This window comes from Ranitomeya variabilis, chromosome 1 (genome assembly GCF_051348905.1).
Source record: "Ranitomeya variabilis isolate aRanVar5 chromosome 1, aRanVar5.hap1, whole genome shotgun sequence".
In the NCBI taxonomy this organism is placed as follows: Eukaryota; Metazoa; Chordata; class Amphibia; order Anura; family Dendrobatidae; genus Ranitomeya; species Ranitomeya variabilis.
Genome location: NC_135232.1, coordinates 920,805,217 through 920,829,919, shown reverse-complemented (window position 1 = coordinate 920,829,919; position 24,703 = coordinate 920,805,217). Strand labels below are relative to the sequence as shown.

The 24,703-nt window shown below is 40.1% G+C and overlaps 1 protein-coding gene across 1 annotated transcript in view; it reads right to left on the bottom strand.

Annotated features, from left to right (window-relative positions):
* FAT4 (FAT atypical cadherin 4) overlaps positions 1 to 24,703 on the bottom strand; it is a 340,488-nt gene that overhangs the window by 53,027 nt on the left and 262,758 nt on the right. The window contains exons 5-6 of the mRNA XM_077279100.1: positions 17,779 to 18,701; positions 17,480 to 17,654 (exon numbers count right to left, since the gene is read on the bottom strand). Of these exons, the coding sequence (XP_077135215.1) occupies positions 17,480 to 17,654; positions 17,779 to 18,701 (1,098 nt within the window). The remainder of the gene's footprint in view (positions 1 to 17,479; positions 17,655 to 17,778; positions 18,702 to 24,703) is intronic.

The following is a 24,703-nucleotide window of genomic DNA, read 5'->3' as shown; positions in this document are numbered from 1 at the left end:
GTGACATCCGCATGGCAAGTTTTTGTGTGCGCATGCGCACTTCCACAATTTGAACGTGTCAGCGGCATGTTAGGTGAGGCAAGCTGACAGATCGGAGAGTCTACTGCGCATATCCTTGGGCCTAATAGGTCTGCCAGATGTAATACGCCTATCATAGAGTCCGTGTGGGCCTAATAAAGTCCACTTTTACTTTTTGCAAAACTTTGGGGTGCTGCTTCCCATTTTTTATCCTTATACCGTATATACTAGAGTATAAGCCAACCCGAGTATAAGCCGAGGCACCTAATTTTGCCACGAAAAACTGGGTAAGCTTATTAACTCGAGTATAAGTCGGGTATGCATTGTTCCCTCATCCCTGTCCTGCTACGTGTGGCTTCCCCATCGCTGTCCTGCTATGCATGGCTCCTCCTTCCTGTCCTGGTATGCGTGGCTCCACCCTTCCCATCGTTGTATGCATGGCTTCCCTGCTTCCGTCGTATGCATGGCTCTCCGGTCTCGTCATTGTGTGCATGGCTCCCCCCGTCCCGTCGTTGTATGCATGGCTCCCCGGGTCCCGTCATATGCATGGGTCCCCTCGTTGTATGCATGGCTCCCTCCAGTCCCAGTATGCATGCTTCCTATTCCAAAAAAGCACATCATACTCACCCTCCTTAGAGCCATTGCAGCATCTCGTTGGACCCGCGCGTGCAGCTCTTCCTGCGCTGAGCGATCACGTGGCACCGCTCATTAAGCCACTCCTTTGTTATTTTAGCTGTGTGCTTAGGGTCATTGTCTTGTTGGAAGGTGAATCTTTTTCCAAGTCAGAGGTCCAGAGCACTCTGGAAGAGGTTTTCATCCAGGATATCTCTGCACTTCTCCACATTCATGTTTCCTTCAATGACAATCAGTCATCCTGTCCCTGCAGCTGAAAAACACCCCCATAGCATGATGTTGCCACCACCATGTTTCACTGTTGGGATTGTATTGGGCAGGTGATGAGCAGTGCCTGGTTTTCTCCACACATACCACTTAGAATCATCACCAAAAAGGTCTATCTTCATCTCATCAGACCAGAGAATCTTATTTCTCATAGTCTGGGAGTCCTTCATGTGTTTTTTTTAGCAAACTCTATGTGGGCTTGCATATACCTTGCACTGAGGAGAGGCTTCCGTCGGGCCACTCTGCCATAAAGGCCCAACTGGTGGAGGGCTGCAGTGATAGTTGACTTTGTGGAACTTTCTCCCTTCTCCCTACTGCATCTCTGGAGCTCAGCCACAGTGACCTTGGGGTTCTTCTTTACCTCTCTCACCAAGGCTCATCTCCCATGATTGCTCAGTTTGGCTGGACAGCCAAGTCTAGGAAGGCTTCTGGTGGTCCCAAACTTCTTCCATTTAAGCATTATGGAGGCCGATGTACTCTTAGGAACCTTGAGTACTGCAGAAATACTGTTGTAACTTTGGCCAGATCTGTGTCTTGCCACAATTCCGTCTCTGAGCTCCTTGGCCAGTTCCTTTCACCTCATGATTCTCATTTGGTCTGACATGCACTGTGAGCTGTGAGGTCTTATATAGACAGGTGTGTGCCTTTCCAAATCAAGTCCTATCAGTTTAATTAAACACAGCTGGCCTCCAATGAAGGAGTAGAACCATCTCAAGGAGGATCACAAGGAAATGGACAGCATGTGACTTAAATATGAGTGTCTAAGCAAAGGGTCTAAATACTTATGACCATGCGATATTTCAGTTTTTCTTTTCTATTAAATTTGCAAAAATGTCTACATATCTGTTTTTTCAGTCAAGTTGGGGTGCAGAGTGTACATTATTGAGAAAAAAATGAATGAATTTTTGCTTTCCTGGCCTGGTCACAGGTGAGAATGTTACCTTTAGTAGCCATTCAAACCCATTTGTGTCAACAACTGTGCATGTTATCAGCCAAAATCACGTGGGTATGTGAATTTTTGATCAGGGTCATTTGGATATTTTGGTCATTATGATTTAAAAACAGAAAACACAGTAGTTTGACAATAAATGGCTTCACCCAACCACTAACCATGAGTGGAAATCTATCTATCTATCTATCTATCTATCTATCTATCTATCTATCTATCTATCTATCTATCTATCTATCTATCTATCTATCTATATATCTATCTATCTCTTATCAACAGTATTTGACTGTTTACCAATCTGATATATTGAAAGTGGTCAGGAAAAGCAGACTAAAGTATATAGAATAACGAAAGTCACATCAGACCAGGGATATTCCTATACTTTAATTCACTCATAAAAGTTATGATATCACTGCCTATGACAATGCATTTGGCTAAAACGACACATATACTTTATATCTATCTAAAAGAAATGACTGTGACATATATTAAAGGGAATCTGTCCGCAAGATTTTGCTGCCCAAACTGAGAGCAGCATGATATAGGGAAAGAGACCTTGATTTCAGCGATGTATCACTTACTGTGATATCTGTTGCAGTTTTGATAAAGTCACTGAATGCAGCAGAACTACCAGTTCTCTGAATGCTGCGCTGTGTATAATCCCACCCACACCACTAATTGACAGCTTTTTTGCGTACACTGTGCATAGGCAGAAAATTGCCAATGAATGATGGGGGTGGGGTTATATACAGTTCATGAATATGGAGGCCTACATGGTAGCAGATTCACAAGTGATGATTTCCTGATGATAAAACACTGATTTTATCAAAACTACAAGAAAAAGTCCAGCAAGTGACACATCAGTGGAATCATGGTCTCTGTTTCTAAATTATGCTCCTCACAGATTAGGTAACAATAACCTGGTGACAGACTCCCTTTAAGTGATTTGCCAGCCACATGCTTGTATTTCTGAGCTATTCATTAGACCATAGCGGTTTGAGATTTTTGTGTAACTCTGCATTCCTGAAGAGCAAGTTTTTGAAGTTAGATGAGAAGTCTATGTTGACTGCAAAGTTGGAAGTCAACATTTATAAAAGCACTTTGATCAAAAGGACATAGAAATAAAAAAGGAATTTATAAAACCATTTATGGTCCGGTGATAAAGTCGCATTTGATTTCTTTACATGAGGAGAAAGATTGCATCAAGATTTGAGGTGTACAGCGTGTGGCAAACTTATTGCTGTCTTAGACATTTTTTTGTGATTCTCGTTCTGTAGTGTTTAGAAAATGTTAAAATATGCCAAATTTATTAAAATATCACTAAACATTTAAACATGTTTATACCCTTGACCCTCTTAAACACCTTTCATATTGGATTGGTGGGGTCCAGGTCCAGAGACGCTCACCAACTGTTGAAATCACTGTGCAGAAATATTGAGCTTCCCTATGAGTTTCCATGCAGCGGTGTATGCATCCAATATAAACCCTATGGATCCATGTTGCATGTGTGCTCATGCAGGAACTGAGCACATCTGCGCAGTGGACTGAGCCACCAGTGGGTTCTCAGGTCTCCGAACACTATCAATCTAGAAAATGCTTGAGGGATTCCAACAAATAAAAAAAAAGTTTCTAAAAGCTTAGTTACACTTGCTGGTATAAAGGAATCCTCTTATGAAGATGCGTAAGGAAGAGAAAAGTGTGTAATGTATCTAGAGAGTTGCCCTAAATATATTATACATTGAATTTCACAAATCAATTCTAATATGCCAGAATCCAAATCTTTTCCAACTCAATTTGCAAAAATCTAACAAAATGGTGGCTGGTTGGTTGGCATCTAGTTGGATTCAAAAGTCATGAGAAGGGATTAAAAAATTAAAAAATACTCTCCTCATACCTCCTCACTTGGTTGTTTTGATCTGGTATTTATTCACAGGCCACCAGTCTTCTTCATGCCATGGGTTCCTTCAAGAATTTGGCACCTCTGTCTATAACTTGGACATTCAACTCCATGAATTCAGAGCCTAATATACATTACGATGTTGTGTGAGGTCTAGACTAATGTTGCCTGAAGCCAAGAGGTGCTGAAGACCCCATAGAAGCCATGGACTGAAGAAGACCAGTGGCTAGTGAATTAAGACAGGACCAAAATGACCTAGCTGGGAGATGTACGGATAAGCTGAGGGTAGTGGAGAGGTGAGTAACCATATTTTTTTCATCCTATTTTTATTATGCTCTGGGGTCTGGAGAGGGAATAATAATAAACATTTAATTTGCATTTAATACATTTGTTGCCAATCAAATTTATTTTCCAAAATTCAAGCAAATTGTTGAATTCAAATTTCAGCATATTCACTCATCACTAGTTATACTGAATGTGTCAGTTTAGTAAACTTGGTGCAATATGTCTGGTCTGTAACGATACTTGACACTTGTGTTCTTATTTGCCCTTGACATGCGTAGCATATGTTCTGTGATGTCTTAGCGCAGGAATAATTTAATAGTGAGGTCACCGCACTAAGCAGAGAGTGAGTTGGTAACATTTTAACAATGTAGCCTAAGCTTAATACCAATATCATATTTGTGGTGAAAGATTGTGTTTTTCTTGGTCAGGCTCATTTCCCGGAATCCTCAATTTCACTGCAATAGTACTTACTCCTGAGGACTGGGTTTTTAATCATTTAACAGTGGACCACCAGAAAGTCTTTCCTAAAGCCTCCCTTGATGATAATCTACATGATGAGGACGAGAGCTTTACTGTCTCCATACACACCCTGTAAATTATATTATTTTAAGATATTAATATCATACGATGCATTCCAACGTCATTAGATATACACTAACCAGGACTGAAACAATGTCGAAGTAGACTTCACAGAAGCTAATAATTAGGCGGATATCTACAAGTTCTACTTATACTCATAACAAAGAGTTGTTTTTGGACAAACCCTTCCCCTTTGTCCTGCTTGGGCAGTTTAAGCTGGAATAAAATTGAGGTCACCTCCACTGGCTATGGACCATGTGACACTCTGATTGGGTAGACAATTGAAGACAAAATACAATTCCTCGTAATCTCTATTCTTCAATCTTATTGAGTTGTTGCTTTATTATATCTATAAATTAGAGAGCTTAGAATGACTAGAACCCTATAGCAGCAGGAGGGAGGTTGGCGACATGACTAATTACAAGTAATTTAAATTAGATTATAGAAATACTCGGAAAATACCCACTAACAATAATTGTCCTTATTATGTGCTAATCAGATTGGATTTCAAGCTGATGTTGCAATGTGGCATCATGAGTCCTAATTAGTCTTAATTACTGTCTCCAGCCATAATATCATTAGAACTTTTGTAATACTATATGACAAAAGAAAAATAATATGGGTAATATTACAAGTCTATTTAATAATGTATAGTGTTTACTAACAATATATGTTTAATGGAACCTTCAGATCAAGAAACTTTAATATTTAATGAAAAGACTGTGATTGGAACAGTATCACAATGGAATTGGTAGGCGCACCTGCGGTGAGACGCCAGGACGGAGTACAATGACATACACAAGCTCATTAATATTGTGATGCCTAATGTCTTTTAATCACTGACATGTCTGTCGATTGGATTAGTGGTATAAGCTGATTAGGACACTTTTTGGAATAATTAGTTGTCTGAAGACTTCACATTGTTGATTATGAATACATCGAATTTGTCAAGCTTAAAAAAGTACAGCACTCTTAGTCCAACGTATTTGGAGTCATGTTGTAATCATACTTGGCTTCTAGGACCCCCGAAGAACAACAGAATATAACATGGTTGTCCGTAAAGTAGAATTAGTCACTTCCTTCCAAAAAACAGTAGAATAGTTGGCCTGGGCTTGTGTGTTATGGCAGGTAAACTTAATTGGAACCAAGCTGAAATATGCTACACAACCTGTGCACATGTGTGCCTTTGCTTGTGGAAGAAGGCAGTCAATTTTCCATTCCCGGTCAACTACTTTAATACTAAAGTGACTGACCTTTTGGAACTGTGTTTAGTCACAGTTAAAATTTCCAATAAAAATGAAGCAAATTTCACAATATTCATAAAGGGATCACACCAGCAACCATCAATAACTCTTAAGGGGGCCATCGTGGAGAAATAATAATCCATGAAAGCTTAAAACCTGCTATTACCATGTTACTATACTCAGACTGGCACACAGGAGAACAGGTGAATCCCCTGGTAGGCACCTTGGGCAGAAGGGGCCTCTCTAAGGTCGGGTTCACATTAGCGTTTCTGTGCATGATCCGCATACATCCGCATGCGTTATGCGTACGTACTGTATCTTTAATATGGTGTATGCAGGGACATGCTTTTGCATGCGTACACATGCGGATGCGTCGTTTTGCGGTTTGGGCGGTGTACGGTGAACGCAACATGTTGCATTTTTTGAGGCATCAAGTATTGCACAATCGTCCGCATGCAGACGATTGCGGATGATTGCATCAAAAAAATCCATTACTGTCTATGGGAACGCATTGGTACACAAGGACATGCGTATGCATGCTTTCGATACGCATGCAGGCTATAGACTGCGCATGTCCAAAAAATGATGTCACCGTCTCCACCATTCACATAAAAAACGCAAATGCATGCCAAAATGCATTTAAACGAATGCACACGCAGCGTTTTTGTTTGCGTCATGCACAAGATGATGCGCAGGCATAAGCATGCTTTTGCATGCGTTTTGGCATGCGTTTGCGTATGCAGATGATACGCTGTGCACGGAAATGCTAATGTGAACCTAGCCTAAATGAACAGTAGTTGGTACAATAAACTTGATTCCGTATGTACTGACAAAGGCAGTACCTCATCATTAATTTTTCAACCTACCCAACTTATTTTTCTTTAGGAGCATAGGAAACTTTGTGAAAGAGGGTAATACAATATGTACATGTAGCTGGACCGTGGGCCCTGGGAGCCCCCTAGTCCGACACCACTCATTAGAAAATGCAATGACATCTATTGTCTCATGGGAAACAGAAACAAGCAGCAATTGAAGAATCCTTATAATCAAGATTCATCCCTCGTCTGACTTAATAGTAGAGTTGCAATAATAGGCTAGTTGTGGTAGAGCTGAGACATCTAGAAGTATTATAGTCTAACTGGCAGATTGTAGACCTACAATGCAATATTTATGAAGAAGTGAGGTGTGAACTCTGAGAATGCTTACAGCTTATGCAGGTTTGATCTCATGAAGGATGGACGCACATTGCCAAGGACAGAACAATTAGTTCTTACAAATTTAATCTCTTTCATTTGTGGGGATTTTTTTTTTTTTTTTTTTTTTAAACAAATGTAGTGTTTTGGCACATCATGAAAACGCCGGCATGATAGGGATGGGTGAAGTGGCAAGTGACTTGAATACTGAGCTATTAAATAAATTAAACAAGATCAAAAAAGTTATCTCTACTGTCATAAAAGCACCTGTTAGGCTTTATAAAGGAGGCACTATCGAGACATTTCCTGACATTTTCATCTCTTAAATATTGAAAGTAATGGACCATTAGTTTACTTTACTCCATAAGAACAATTTTTTTTGCATTCTACAGTAGATCATCTGTAGCAGGAACTCAATGCAAATGTTTTAATAGCCACTGGAATCCTTCCATCCAAAGTACAACTACAAGAGTAACCATCATTTTAATTTTTATTTCACAAATCAATAGTACACATGAAAATAAGTGACTTTGTAATATCTTATCAGATACATTTTCTCTCTCCTCCTGCATTGATATTTTACTCTGAAATCATGATTATATTCTGTTTTCTGTGAAGCTGACTAACTTTTAGATTCTTCACTGTACAGCATTCCGGTCTCGTGTGACCTAAATTAAAGGCCCTCATGCACATTCGATTAACATCGATTGAACCTAACGATACTGTGTATCGGGCCAACTGATGCTCAGGGGACATGTACATCACACATATGTCTGATTTCAGACTACCGACTGCATGGTTCTTCCTGATATAAGCCATTGGCTGACATGTCAGTTGGAGGTTTTCTCATAGAGAACACAGGAGTGTTCGGCCAAGCAAGCAATCTTGTGTATGGGATTGTCGGCTATGATGGCTGCCAGCCAGCCTTCTAATATGTTTAGCCTGCTTAAAGCGAACCTGTCACCAGGTTTGACTGATTTGTGATATGGCCACCACCTTTCAGCCCTGGTATACAGCATTCTATAATGCTGTATATCTGCCTCTAACTCGACCTGAAAGAAAAAGAGCTTTTATTATACTCACTTGAGAGGCAGTCTGGACCAAGGGATGTCAATGTTCTTGCTCAGGCACCTCCCATCTTCTTACAAACACCTCCTTCTTGCTTCAATGTGGATGACGCATCCCTACATAAACCCTGTTGAGAGCAAAGTACTGAAGTGCACATGCGCCGGGGCTCTTTGATCTTTCCCTGTGCACTGCAGTACTTTGCTCTGCCTTCAACAGAGCAGAGAAGTACGCCGCGCAGAAGCATAATGCCAAGGAGACTGTGTGGATGACGTAGGGATGCGTCACCCACATGAAACAAGAAGAAGGAAGATAGTAAGAAAATTGGAATAAGAAAATCGACACCCCTCGGACCAGACTGCCCCCAGAGTATAAAAAAATATCTTTTTCTTCTCTTTCAGGTTGAGTTGGGGAGCAGATATACAGCATTATAGAATGCTATATGTCAGCCCTAAAAGGTGGTGGCAGTATCTCATATCAGTCAAATCTGGTGACAGGTTCGCTTCAAGCTGGCCAAACATATTAGATGGCTGTTAGCCAACAGCCATCTCAGCTGACAATCCCATATACCAGATGAGTATAATAAAAGTTCTTTTTCTTGTCTTTCAGGTTGCGTTGGAGGCAGATAAATAGCATTACAGAATGCTATATGTAAGCCCTGAAAGGTGGTGGCCATATCTAATATCGGCCAAATCTGGTGACAGGTTCCCTTTAAGTTATCCAAACTTTCCCTTTGTTAAACTTGTCTTACATCTATTCTAGAGTATCACATACTGGTCCTGTGTGGCAACTGGCTTGTCTTACTATCCTTACTATGCTTTCATCTTTTTCATGGTAGATAGATAGATAGATAGATAGATAGATAGATAGATAGATAGATAGATAGATAGATGTAAGAAAAAGATAGATTTAAGAAAAAGATAGCAATATTTTCAGTACATAAATGAAAAAAGTGGAAAAACATTTAAGTATTTAGTAATATTTTGGCTCTTTCTCTCAAGCAATATAACACAATTGGTTCCTGTGGGAGCAGTTCGGAGAGTCCAGGACGAGCTGTTATTTTACTTCTAATAAGTGAAGTACTTTCACACCTTCATCATATGGCTTTCCTCTTTTTTGATTTGTCTGCCAGTAACTGCATTAAATGAGCTTCCCAAAAGTACAGCAAAAAGAAAATAAAATGTGTGACCAAGTCATGCAGGAGGTGATTTGTGTATGTTTTGAAGCCTATATTCTGCTGCGAGTATGGCTGAGCCACTGATGACATTGATACAGCAGACAGGATAAATGAAGCAGCCGCTCCAAGTATGAAACTTTTCATTAGTGTCCTTACTTCACTTTTTCAATGGATTTGTTTGTAAGTCACCACTTTCTTGAGATCATCCTGCATCAATGAAATTATACCCAGATGTTTTCTAGAACAGCGCAGGAGGATACCAAATTTCATTTTAAATTGGCAAATTTACTAGAAAAAATATTTGATACTTTATAACAAGTGTGTTTGTTTTACTGTGTTCAGCTTAAATGTCTTAGAATTGAACCCAAAGTAGCAATGTAAACAGTCTAATATTACATCTCCAGGAATAAAATCAATCTTAAAGCCTACTTTCCTTATTGAGCCCATGCACAATATTTTCCTTCTGGCTGATGAATACTACATACACTATTATGGCCATTACTGAGCAGCATGCTACAAGCCTCCTCCAATACACCAGATATACCGAGCAACTCAGACAGATGGAATTATTATAGATTTTACTAATTTATCTACAGCACTTGATACAAATACAGTATTATACTATACGGCAATGACCTGAAGAACTTAGTTGGGGAAAAGACATTGGCTACATTGTGAAGGACTGCAATGTCTATTTTAGTGGCTCATAAATTAGCAGTGCCGACAAAAGGAAATTAACAAAATTACCATACATTTCCTATGCTATTTGGCATTTGGTTCACTTCTAATTGGAATGACATATATATCCAAAATGGAAAGCTTTTACAGAGTCACGATTAAGTCTTTATAAAGCATACACTGTACAATATACTGTATATTTTGGAACATTAATAAATTAGTGGTTGATTCAGGATTTTTGAGGTTTTCATATTCAGGGAGAGACCTTCAGTCTTTATAACAATAAAGATAAGCTATGCCATAGGAGATTATTATGAAAGTTACATTTCGAGTGTTATGGGAATCTGTCAAGTTGACAGGCATCATGGTCTAAAACAAGAGGAGCTAAGAAGATTGATATAGAGTTTTGTTGGAAAAGATTGAGCATAACTTGTTATTCGTGGATCTAAATCTCTTCTTTTTCAGGGCTTAGGAGTCCAGTGGGTGGTCCTAATCACTAACAGACATCTCTATGATTACATACTGAGATCAATTAGGGATTAGGACTACCCACTGGACCCCGTACAACAGAAAGAGCAGATGATTAGATCAGTAAGTTAGAAGATAAACTGATTTTTTTTCCCTAGAAAAATATAATTCAGTTGAGTTCAAATTGGTCTTTTTCTCATGTCGCATACGTAAAGATAATAGGTTTAAATCCCATAATGATATTTGCTTTGGCACCCATTCCTATGCATCCCCAAAAATTGACTCAATGACCAAATCAAGCCTTATTTTACATGTTAATAGGAAAATATTATAAGACCGTACATTTTGGAAAACCCATGTATGGTTGAATAGATGAAAAGAATCACGCAAGAAGATCATGAGCAACAAATGCACAAATATTATTACAGTCAATAGAAAAATGCCATGGAGAACCATAAAAGTGTAAATAGAAGAAACCTTAAAGTCAACAGGTACCAAAACTGACAAGACAGGTCATGATACTAAGGTGGAAAAAGAACTACAGAATATGTTCTCAGCAGTTGTTTGCAGGTAAACCTTTATGTGTATTAGATTATATATTCTGGTAATCGTTTATTATATTACAGGTCTGAGCTCTACATATGGTAATGGGACCCTAATCTAACAGTTCCAGTCATTACAAGGCTTACACTGCATGACTAAATACTGGAGATCCTCAAAGAGCATTAAACTGCAAGTACTGTAAGTGACAAATGGTATTTATAGTTTGGATGCAGCTGTGCTTTATAGAGAATCTTTGGACGCTACAATCGAGTCTTGTCCTGAACAGTAGACCATGACTGTTAGCAGGTTTCCAGATGTGCAGTTCAATATCTATGCAACCAATAAATAAATGGATGTTGATGGGTGGAATGTGAGTGTTTTCCCCATAGAAAAAATGTTCAAAGACTTAAGGACATTAATGAACAAAGCTGCCGTACTGATAGCACTCCTGACATCGAGCCAGAACGTAATATTTACCTATCTTGCTTAGCTTCTGCCAGATGGAATAAGAGAGATGTATATTCTCATTGGCTTTTTCACAAAGCAAGCCGCAGAAAGGCAAAACAGTGATTTATACACTTGCAAGCTGCAAAAGTCCCATAATAAAAACTTTCACATAGACGCCTGTTGGTTTCCTGGCAAAAGTGCAAGGTAGAATAATAGGCTCATATCTGTAATCTAAAGGCTGCCATAGTTTTTGGAGTATTCATACCATCACCCATAGAGATTTAAGCACAGGACGCATGGCGCTGGCGTGTACTCCGGAGGACAGAGAATGAACTTCAATCCAATATTGCGGCCAGCATGCAGCCAGCGGGTAAGGAAAGGGTGAATCAAATACCCGAAAACCCCGCCCCTATGACCCAAAACTGGTCCCGCCAAATTCAGGTGACAGGTTCCCTTTAACCCCTTCCCGACATGTGACGGAATAGTACGTCACATGTCGGGACCCCCGCTTTGATGTGCGCTCCGGCGGTGAGCGCACATCAAAGTCGCGACATGTCAGCTGTTTTTTACAGCTGACATGTGCGCGCAATAGCGGCGGGTGAAATCGCGATCACCCGCCGCTATTAACTAGTTAAATGCCGCTGTCAAACTCAGACAGCGGCATTTAACTACCGCATCCGGCCGTGCAGCCGGATATGAGCGCATCGCCGACCCCCGTCACATGATCGGAGGTCGGCGATGCTTGTACATTGTAACCATAGAGGTCCTGGAGACCTCTATGGTTACTGATCGCCGGTGGCTGTGAGCGCCCCCCTGTGGTCGGCGCTCACAGCACACCTGCATTTTAGCTACATAACAGCGATCTGATGATCGCTGTTATGTAGCAGAGCCGATCGGGCTGTGCCTGCTTCTAGCCTCCCATGGAGGCTATAGAAGCATGGTAAAAGTTAAAAAAAAAAGTAAAAAAAAATGTGAAAAAAATAAAAAAAATATAAAAGTTTAAATCACCCCCCTTTCGCCCCAATCAAAATAAATCAATAAAAAAAAAACCCAACCTACACATATTTGGTATCGCCGCGTTCAGAATCGCCCGATCTATCAAAAAAACAAAAGCATTAACCTGATCGCTAAACGGCGTAATGAAAAAAAAAATCGAAACGCCAGATTTACGTTTTTTTGGTCGCCACGACATTGCATTAAAATGCAATATCGGGCGATCAATAATAATAATTTATAATAATAATTTTATTTATATAGCGCCAACATATTCCGCAGCGCTTTACAACTTATAGAGGGGACTTATACAGACAACAGACATTACAGCATAACAGAAATCACAGTTCAAAACAGATACCAGGAGGAATGAGGGCCCTGCTGCTCGCAAGCTTACAATCTATGAGGAAAAAGGGGAGACACAAGAGGTGGATGGTAACAATTGCTTTAGTTATTTGGACCAGCCATAGTGTAAGGCTCGGGTGTTCATGTAAAGCTGCATGAACCAGTTAACTGCCTAAGTATGTAACAGTACAGACACAGAGGCTATTAACTGCATAAAGTGTATGAGAACATGATGGAGGAACGTGATTATGTTGTTGTTTTTTATTAATAGGCCACACAGGGATAATTAGGTTAATGCGTTGAGGCGGTAGGCCAATCTGAACAAATGAGTTTTTAGTGCACGCTTAAAACTGTGGGGATTGGGGATTAATTGTATTAACCTAGGTAGTGCATTCCAAAGAATCGGCGCCGCACGTGTAAAGTCTTGGAGACGGGAGTGGGAGGTTCTGATTATTGAGGATGCTAACCTGAGGTCATTAGCAGAGCGGAGGGCACGGGTAGGTTGGTAGACTGAGACCAGAGAGGAGATGTAGGGTGGTGCTGAGCCATGGAGTGCTTTGTGGATGAGGGTAGTAGTTTTGTACTGGATTCTGGATTGGATGGGTAGCCAGTGTAATGACTGGCACAAGGTAGAGGCATCGGTGTAACGGTTGGCGAGGAATATGATCCTGGCAGCAGCATTCAGGACAGATTGGAGCGGGGAGAGTCTGGTAAAAGGTAGGCCAATTAGTAGAGAGTTACAATAGTCCAGACGAGAATGAATAAGTGAGACAGTAAGAGTTTTTGCAGAGTCGAAAGTAAGAAAAGGGCGAATTCTGGAAATGTTTTTGAGATGCAGATAAGAAGAGCGAGCCAGTGATCGGATGTGGGGGGTGAATGAAAGCTCGGAATCAAGGATGACTCCAAGGCAGCGGGCATGTTGCTTTGGAGTAATGGTGGAACCGCACACAGAGATGGCAATGTCGGGCAAAGGTAGGTTTGTAGAGGGAGAGAACACGAGGAGTTCAGTTTTTGACAGGTTCAGTTTCAGATAGAGGGAGGACATGATGTTAGAGACAGCGGTAAGACAATCACTGGTGTTTTCTAAAAAGGTCGGCGTGATAACAGGAGAAGAGGTATATAATTGGGTGTCGTCAGCATAGAGATGGTACTGGAAACCAAATCTACTGATTGTTTGTCCAATAGGGGCAGATCAAAAGAACGTATCTGCACCAAAATGCTATCATTAAAAATGCCAGCTCGGCACGCAAAAAATAAGCCCTCACCCGACCCCAGATCACGAAAAATGGAGACGCTACGGGTATCGGAAAATGGCGCAATTTTATTTATTTATTTTTTTGCAAAGTTTGGAATTTTTTTTCACCACTTAGGTAAAAAAGAACCTAGTCATGTTAGGTGTCTATGAACTCGTACTGACCTGGAGAATCATAATGGCAGGTCAGTTTTAGCATTTAGTGAACCTAGCAAAATAGGCAAGCAAAAAACAAGTGTGGGATTGCACTTTTTTTGCAATTTCACTGCACTTGGAATTTTTTTCCCGTTTTCTAGTACACGACATGGTAAAACCAATGATGTCGTTCAAAAGTACAACTCGTCCCGCAAAAAATAAGCCCTCACATGGCCAAATTGACAGAAAAATAAAAAAGTTATGGCTCTGGGAAGGAGGGGAGCGAAAAACGAAAACGGAAAAACGGAAAAAGCTCCGGGGGTGAAGGGGTTAAGAACCGTTTCCGTTTTTGCGTTTCCATTTTTTACTCCCCTTCTTCCCACGGCCATAACTTTTTTATTTTTCTGTCAATATGGCCATGTGAGGTCATTATGAGTATATTTGATTTTTTTATTGTTTTATTTTGAATGGGGCGAAGGGGGGGGGTGATTTGAACTTTTATATTTTTTTTATATTTTTAAAAACATTTTTTTTTAACTTTTGACATGCTTCAATAGTCTCCATGGAAGACTAGAAGCTGCCATAACCCAATCGGCTCTACTACATACAGGCAATGATCAGATTGCCTGTATGTAGCAAAATTACTCACTTGATATGTGCACTGACCACCGGGTGGCGCTCATAGCAATCAGGCAGTGACAATCACAGAGGTCTGCAGGAGACCTCTGGTTGTCTTGCCAACCCATCAGTGACGTGATGGGAGTCACCGAAGTGCGGATTTCCGGCGCAATTGCCGGAAGTACATGTTAAATGCCGCTGTCAGTTTGTGTCTGTACCAAGTAACAATGTATTTATTTTTAATTGCAGACAACTATTCACCCTGACATCATGGATTGTATATTTGTAGAAGTACTTATCTGTTATAATCAAAGCTGACCCACTCAATTCACGCTGCCCTGATCAAGAATCTCCCTAGGTCCTCCGAACAAGGTCTTCATTTTTGAACCTGGCATCATCAGCCGGACACCCAAAGCAGCTCCAGCACTTGCTTGGCACCACAAGGGCAGTAGAAATGAAGAACATTTGCCACAGAGGCCTGGATTGGATGCTGGACCAGGGTTGCTCGTCTATAAAAATAACCCAATTTGTACTGACTTTGGTCCAGTTTGGGTCCTAAAGCTATATTGGATAGAATAATGCTACATTATTCAAGGTGTCAGAGAGAAATGAAAAACTGATAAAGAAGAACTTATTGAAGTGTGAAAAAGTTCTAAAACCAATACTTGGTGAATATACTGTTGTTTAAATGACAGTATTGATAAAAATATCATTTATTGCTCTTAAGAGCATAGATTCCAAAGTCTGTGCAAGAGTAACAGTTATCGCATATAGAAAAGGGGAACTGAGGACAGAATCTAGCAATGCATCTCAAGAGAGAGATCAGACAGTTTCGTTTTACATTGCCGTACATACAAATGTAAACACTGGATTGTACAATATTATATTTGAAACCCCCTGGCACTGATTGTAAAGAGAAATATTTCTTCCTATGAATCCTATATGCAATGATTAAAGCGTACAAACAGCTTCTCTGTATTATGACTGGATAAAAGTCAATGTCACCCTTGAATCTAGATCCTCCCCTAAATAGCTGCCTGGCAAAAATTCACATTTCTGTAAGATCAACTGTTTTCTGTCTTGTTGTGACATCACTCATTGGACTCAGAGTACCACAGACACACTTCTTAATGTTTCAAGTGGCTCCAAAGACATAATTCAAGTGTATTAATTCCATTAACAAACTGTATATGCCATACATGGCTCTCCTTAGTGAGTGGGGAAACAGCATGACCATGTCTCAAATATCCTCCATCCAAATGTTTGGTTAGTAAGTCCTAAAGCTATGCTAATGAGAATTACATGTCTCCAAATTGCTTCATAGACTTACAGGCTGTAATATATTAGAAAGCTATCCATACTGACAAAACTTATGAACGATAATATTCTAGAATAAAAGACGACTCCATACAAATTGAAGAGGAGTTCCATAATCAGCTCTCATGTCTTCAAATGCTTGAGGACTCAGGTGGTATTAACTTTCCCTGATTCCAGCACAGGTTCTCCATCACTGCTCAGTCTGGATGCAGCGATGGCATCACGACCACAGATCACATCACTATTGTAGACAATTGGCTGCAGCGGTGACATGCAAGGTAATCATTATGTCGCTGCCGTGGTCAATAAACAAAAACCGGAGCAGTGGCAGAGAGTTGTCGCTGGACCTCAGGCAGAAGCACAATATATTTGATAGTTGTTTTAGAAGTCTACAAGTATTTGGGAATATGAAAGCTACTTTTGGAAAATCTCTTTAAAGGGAAGCTATCATCAGAAAGTCACCTGTTGCTTAAATCAGGTTTTTTTGTGACATGTATTTTAAAAAAAATGTACAGTAGATGTTTTTTGTCCATATCATCTTTAAAAAATAAAATAAAATTAGTAATCTTCCAATTTTCATTCCGATCACTAGGACATTGTTAGACTCATATGTATTGTCCTTTCAGCCATGATTACAATGACAGGTAACACTCCTATACACAGCTGATAACACAGGATCCAGTAGGTGATATCAAAGCAGACCTTGCTTCCCCTCCCTTCACAATGACCTTTCCCACTGGCTCATAAGGCACTGCAATACAAAAGATGTGGTCGGGACCTGACTATTGTGGCTATGTACATGTGTCACTCTCAGAAACAATAGGAAGACTGAATCTAAAAACGCCAAAGTGGCCAGTATGAATTGTAAGATTTCTCATTTTTATTTTCAATACATACTGCGATATGTAAAAATAATGGCAAATTGTTTTAAGAAATACATATAACACACAAGAATGGATTTAATCATTGTGTGATGATAGCTTCCCTTTAATTTTACTTTATGACCACATAAATCAGAATTGAAAATGGTGAAAAATTATTGGCATTAATGGCTCTTCACTGCATATTTTAGCACAAAGTAGTTAAAATTCTATACATCGTACCAAATGTATCAAAATGCAACTCTTAATTCGAAATGCAAGTTACTTTCTCTTCATTATGACACAGTTTCTATGGCTCCATAATATCTGGTGCCTCTGTGTGGTACCATATTGCAGAGATCCCAACACAGAAGTCATTATTCTAAGTCACGCTTATGAATGTAGCGACACACAGAAGTAAAGAATGGGCTCTATGGACTTTTATGGGAGTCAGTTTATGAGAAAGTACATGAGCGCTTTAACAGAACTAACAGGAAAGCATTTAAAGCAAAGTACCTGAATCAGCAGCCGTGATCAGTAATATATATTGTTCTTTCTTCTCTCGATCAAGAGTCTTCACCAAACTAAGTTGTCCACTGGATGACAATCTGAAAGCACCATCATCATTGCCAGAAACTAGAGCATATGTTAATCTACTGTTAAGCCCTTGGTCATCATCTCTGGCAACAACCTGAAAGAATGAAATGAAACCTCAATTTTACTTATTAATCTAGACATTTTAGATTTTATGAAGGTAATTAATGTTTCTGGTTATGTCTAAAGAAATATAAAAGTAATTGAGAAGTTACCCTTACCTGGAGCACAGTCTTGGGTAATACATCTAAGTTCTCTGGAATATTAACAGAATAGGGAGACAGTTCAAATTTCGGAACCACATCATTGACATCAGAAAGGAGAATGCTGACCGTTGCTGTGTCTGTGCGTGGGCTACTGCCACGATCTGAAGATTGGATGACCAAGGAATATGACAATTTCTTCTCTCGATCCAAAGGTTTGGCTATTGAAATAATTCCGGTGACTGAATCAATCCTGAATTCACTGCTTGGATTGCCATCTATAATAGCATAACGGATCATGCCATTTATTCCTTCATCTGCATCTGTAGCTATCACCTGAATGAGATCTGTTCCAGTTAATATGTTTTCACTGATCTCCAATTTAAAGAGACTTTTTGAAAAGTGAGGGTTATTGTCATTAATATCAAGAACCATAACTGCAACATCTACAGAAGATGAAAGTGAAGGTTCTCCTTTATCAGTAGCTATAATTGTTAAGGTATAGTTAGAAATATCTTCTCGATCTAGCTCTCCCGTCAGTCGCACTTCACCATCGATATTTCCAATACTGAATTTATTCCCTAGTGAGCTGAGCAAAGAGTACTGGACATAGCAGTTTGGACCACTGTCTGGATCAGTGGCTTGAGCACGAAATACAATAGTATCAATAGGTGTGTTCTCTTGGACATAAGTCAGCTTTGGAGAAATAAAATTTGGTGGATTATCATTGACATCCAGCAATATGATGGACACTTCCACGGTACTTGTGTATCTGTATGCCGGTGGTGGGGCCAAATCATGAGCCTGTACCACTAGATTATAGAAGGACTGGCTTTCTCGGTCTAGTGTCTGAAGAATACTTAAGGCTCCATCCTTGTTAATTCGGAACTGGCCCATACTGTCCCCCGAAGAAATACTGTATACCAACTTAGAATTCAGCCCTGCAAATACATGGAAATAAGATTCATTTTTAACCTTTAAAAGTCATAGGAAAAACTAAAAAAAAACTCATAAAATTTGATGGTATGGTCTCACAACACAAGTAAGTCCAAAAGGGTTTGACCGGTAAAATGGAATCAATTTAACTACAGTATAAAATGCATTTACTCAATCTTTATTGAATTTTTCAATCAAATGCCTACTTTAAACTTATTACGTTGTAGGGATGCAATAAATTTTATATTGTTCCAATTCAATTATTGTAGCTCTAATGCATTCTAGATAGAAAATTGTTTTGTAAACAGTCTTAAATATAGATTTTACAACTTATTTCTAAAGAGATCTACGTGATTCCATGGTTAAAAATTAGAAGCAAATCCAGTGATCCAACAGCCAGAGTCCCTTCTGCCCCCAACTTCTTATTAGCCTACTAAATGTACTGCATATTGTCAAGAAGTAGTAAGTGGAAATAAGTGGATATTTCTACACCACTATTTTGCAAAGGATAAATATATTCTTTTATATATAATATTACTGATGAATGACTCGAGATAAGACTGAAACGTTTATTTTGGATTATTTCGCCAATAAAAATACTTCATATATATTCGAGTGTCAAGTTCTCTTTTAAACGTAACGTGGAATAGGATCATACTTGTGCACCTACTACCAGGAGAGTGTTGTGCTCTGTTTATTCCACCATAAGTGGAAACATGACTGCAGAATGAAGCTTGAAAAGGTTTATTTACAGTCTGTAACCACGGAAACACAACGATCTGCATGGGAGCTGTAGCAGATTCATAGTACGATTCATAATTATTATGATATGGGAAACACAAGCATTTACTGCTCAAAAAAAGACATATCAGAAGAGCCGACACTCTCTTTACAAATGTGGAATTATTGTGGTGATCCAAATATGAACTACGACTTTTCTTCTATTATGAGAGTTTGCCCATTCTGAAAAACAAAATTTGTACTTGTCTACTCCACAGGAAGAAAAGAAGATGCAAATACTCAGCTAGGTATACACTGTGCACAAAGCCAAACTTTTAAGGAAACACCTTGTACATATATGTTAATTTATAGAACACTACTTCATGGTTTGTCAACTGCTTCCACATGTGAACCATAGTGTTCCCATCTGCCTTCATAATATAAGCAATAAGTCTCAGCATAAAGACCTAGATAATAGAAGACAGAAATACAGGACAAGGCTATAATAAGATCAAGAATAGATTGAAACAGAATGAGAGAAGTCACCCACACATCGCTAAATTCATATGACTCTGCGGACTGCAAGACTAATTAGAGCCTTTAGAAAAGTGATGGACCATTAAACAGAATTATCTGGTTAATAAAAATAAGTCCTGAAGTAAGCGTCTGAGGACAGGACACCATTCCTTATCCAGCATGCCATATGTATTTCAGTATTATATATTCAGAAACAATATTATATATTGTAGCGTTATATCATAAACTAATCTTCCATTTGTTTATAAGGGAGAACATAGTGCACTGTAAGCAAGAGTAAAAGTTTTCTTTATTCCAAGTCCTGAAAGTAATGTCTGAAGACAATTCCATAGCACTGTCTGCAAATGAAAAATATGACAGTAAGCATACTTAGGCTCTTGTTCTAATGGCAATTTCTTTCTAATCCAATATTAATAAAGTAAAGGAGACCAATTATTCATTGGACAAGAAATAACAAACAATATCATGTGAAATTATGGAGGGAATTTATCAAGAGGGAAATTTCTGAGAGCTCTGAAATAGAAAAAATTACCGTACCGTATTTTTCGGATTATAAGACACTCTGCATTATAAGACTCACCCCAAATTTTGAGGAAAAAAATAGGAAATTTTTTTTTTAATAAAATGGTGGTGCTTCTTTTAATCCATGCGCCTTATTGCTTACCAGGGTGGTGGTGGCTGTGGTGGAGCGGGGTCCCATGGTCGCTGCTGGAGGAGGCAAGAGTGGAGCGTTGCTGCAGGCCGCAGACTTAGATAAGGGAGTGCCCGGATGTGCGGCGCACTGCTGCGGGTGTCCGATGCAGTGGGTGGTGTCCGGTGCTGCGTGTGGTGTCCGTTGTTTCGGGGGGCTCTGCGCTGAGATCTCATCTACCAAGATCTTGATGACGAGATCTCCATATTCGCATGCACCACCCCTGGCTGCCATTTTCCCAGAGTTCACTGCATAGGAAACCATGGAACTGCGGGGGCTCTGGCCTTTCACAAAATGTCGGCAGAGCCCCCCAAACAGCAGCGGACACCACCCGCAGTGCCGGACACCCGCAGCGGTGCGCCGCACATCCGAACACCCCCTGTGGCCTGCAGCAACACTCCACTCTTTCCTCCTCCAGCCGTGACCCTGGGACCCTGCTCCACCGCAGCCGGTAAGGTATATCCACATTATAACACGCACCCCCATTTTCCTCCGAAATTTGGGGGTAAAAAAAGTGCGTCTTATAATCCGAAAAGTACGTTGTTTGCAACAGCAAATATAGAAGGGATAAAAAAGTAATTAAAGGGGTTCTCCAGAGTAGACAAAAATAAATATCTAAAGGAAATGATATCATTAGAAATATGTGCCTTTAATTATTACATTTCACTTATTTTGTGTATGAAGGTGACTACAGCAGTATATAAAAATTGTTGCCTTCTTGTTACACATTCTTTTGTTAGAATGTTAATAGGATAGGTGCCATTAAGTATGTGCATTAATAAGCTCCGTCCTCTCCCTTCATGTGTAGGAAGCGCCAGCTCTCTCCATGTTTAGGAAGATTGGTTTCCAGTGGTATTCTTATCTAATGCTAGAGATAACAAGGGTCCTGAGATAAAATGCTGCTACTCACACTATTGTCTGCCTTGTTTGTCTGATGTAATACTGAAGATAAGAGGGGTGCTGGGTAAGAAGTGGCTGCTCACACTGCTGTCCACCCTGTCTTTCTGATGTAATACTGCAGATTACTAACGTGCTGGCTAAAAAGTGGCTGCTCACACTGCTGTCCACCCTTTCTGATGTAATACTGTCGGGGTCGTAACGACAATAAATCCTCATTCACCAGTCATTCCAAATTATAGTATGTGCAGGGCATCTGGTACCGAGTAAAAATGATTCAGGCACCCAGCTGATTCAAGTTTAGCTGATGTCCCGCATCTACGTCTGTCAGAAGCAGTACAGCAACTGAGTTTATTTTACAATACACAGTACTAAAAAGGAATGCAATAGGCGGGGTTTAAGCAGTATACATCTAGTGTTCAATCCCTTTCTGATTCGCCGGACGTCTTCTGGTGGATTCCTCCTCTTCTTTCTATTTCCAAGTTTCGATTTCAGAAGAAATGAAACTTTAACCTTTCAGATTCTAAACTGAAGTGAAGAATGAACACTGGCAGCCATCTTTAATACAGTTACATTTGCATTAGCAAGGGAAAACTTATTGTTTCACAGTATAAGTTATATAAAAGTACAAAAAGTATATAAGAAAGTATATTTTCACCTTGACAATACTGCAGATTACTAACGCGCTGGCTAAGAAGTGGCTGCTCACACTGCTGTCTACCCTGTCTTTCTGATGTAACACTGCAGATTACCAGCGTGGTGGGTAAGAAATGACTGCTCACACTGCTGTGCACCCTCTTTCTGCTGTAATACTATACTGCAGATTACTAGTGTGCTGGCTATGAAGTGGCTGCTCACACTGCTGTCCACCCTGTCTTTCTGATGTAATACTGCAGATTACCAGCGTGCTGGCTAAGAAGTGTCTGCTCACACTGCTGTCCACCCTGTCTTTCTGATGTAATACTGCAGATTACTAGCATGCTGGCTAAGAATTGGCTGCTCGCACTGCTGCCCCTGTCTTTCTGATGTAATATTTGTTGTGAATTTGGATTCTGGGCTCCCCCGGTGGCCGCTTGTGGAATTGGACTTGTCATCCTCTTTCCTGTTTCACCTGGTTCCATCAGTAGTGGGTGTCGCTATTTAAGCTCATTTCTCTGGTGGTTTCTTGCCGGTCAACAATGTTATCTGATGCCTCTCAGTGCTTGTTCCTGCTTCTGACAACTAGGGTTGAGCGAAACGGGTCGATCATTTTCAAAAGTCGCCGACTTTTGGCTAAGTCGGCGTCTCATGAAACCCGATCCGACCCCTGTGCTTGTCGGCCATGCGGTACGCGACTTTCGCGCCAAAGTCGCGTTTCAATGACGCGAAAAGCGCCATTTCTCAGCCAATGAAGGTGAACGCAGAGTGTGGGCAGCGTGATGACATAGATCCTGGTCCCCACCATCTTAGAGAAGGGCATTGCAGTGATTGGCTTGCTGTCTGCGGCGTCACAGGGGCTATAAAGGGGCGTTCCCGCCGACCGCCATCTTACTGCTGCTGATCTGAGCTTAGGGACAGGTTGCTGCCGCTTCATCAGAAGCAGGGAGAGCGTTAGGCAGGGTCCACTAACCACCAAACCGCTTGTGCTGCAGCGATTTCCACTGTCCAACACCACCTTCGGTGTGCAGGAACAGTGGAAGCTATTTTTTTTTTTTTTTCCCCTCAGCGCTGTAGCTCATTGGGCTGCCCTAGAAGGCTCCGTGATAGCTGTATTGCTGTGTGTACGCCACTGTGGAAACCAACTGCTTTTTTCAAAGCACATATCCTCTTGTTCCTTCCTTTCTGCACAGCTATCTTTTTTGTTTGTCCACACTTTTTATTTAATTTGTGCATCAGTCCACTCCTATTGCTGCCTGCCATACCTGGCTTACATTACTGCAGGGAGATAGTAATTGTAGGACAGTTTTTTTTTTTTTTTTGTTTTTTTTTTGTGGGAGATTAAGATTGGCATTTCTGCTACAGTGCCATCCCTGTGTGTGCCATCTCTCACTGAGTGGGCCATAGAAAGCCTATTTATTTTTTCCGTGATTTGTGTTCTAAAATCTACCTCAACACAGAAACACTACATCAATCAGTGGGAGAAAAATATTGGCCTCAGTCAGGGCTTGTGTGCCACTGCTGTGTGTGCGCTATCTCTCATTCAGTGGGCTATAGCAAGCCTATATTTTTTTTTTTTTTTTTTTTTTAATATTATTTGGTTTCAAAAGTCTCCCTGAAAAAAAAAAAAAACCTAAAAAAACAGTGGGAGAGTAATATTGCCCTTTCAGCTTGTGTGCCAGTCTTGACTCCTGGGTGTGCCACCTCTCTCCCTCTCATTCAGTGGGCCATAGAAAGCCTATTTATTTTTTTTTTTAAATATTATTGGGTTTCTAAAGTCTCCCTGAAAAAAACAAAAAATACATAAAAAAACAGTGGGAGAGTAATATTGCCCTTTCAGCTTGTGTGCCAGTCTTGACTCCTGGGTGTGCCACCTCTCTCCCTTTCATTCAGTGGGCCATAGAAAGCCTATTTATTTTTTTTTTTTAATATTATTGGGTTTCTAAAGTCTCCCTGAAAAAACAAAAAAAACCTAAAAAAACAGTGGGAGAGTAATATTGCCCTTTCAGCTTGTGTGCCAGTCTTGACTCCTGGGTGTGCCACCTCTCTCCCTCTCATTCAGTGGGCCATAGAAAGCCTTTTTTTTTTTTGGTTTTTTTAATATTATTTGGTTTCTAAAGTCTCCCTGAAAAAAACAAAAAAAACATAAAAAACAGTGGGAGAGTAATATTGCCCTTTCAGCTTGTGCGCCAGTCTTGACTCCTGGTTGTGCCACCTCTCTCTCTCTAATTGTGGGCCATAGAAAGCCTTTTTTTTTTTTTAAAATATTATTGGGTTTCTAAAGTCTCCCTGAAAAAACAAAAAATACATAAAAAAACAGTGGGAGAGTAATATTGCCCTTTCAGCTTGTGTGCCAGTCTTGACTCCTGGGTGTGCCACCTCTCTCCCTTTCATTCAGTGGGCCATAGAAAGCCTATTTATTTTTTCCGTGATTTGTGTTCTAAATTCTACCTCAACACAAAAACACTACATCAATCAGTGGGAGAAAAATATTGGCCTCAGTCAGGGCTTGTGTGCCACTGCTGT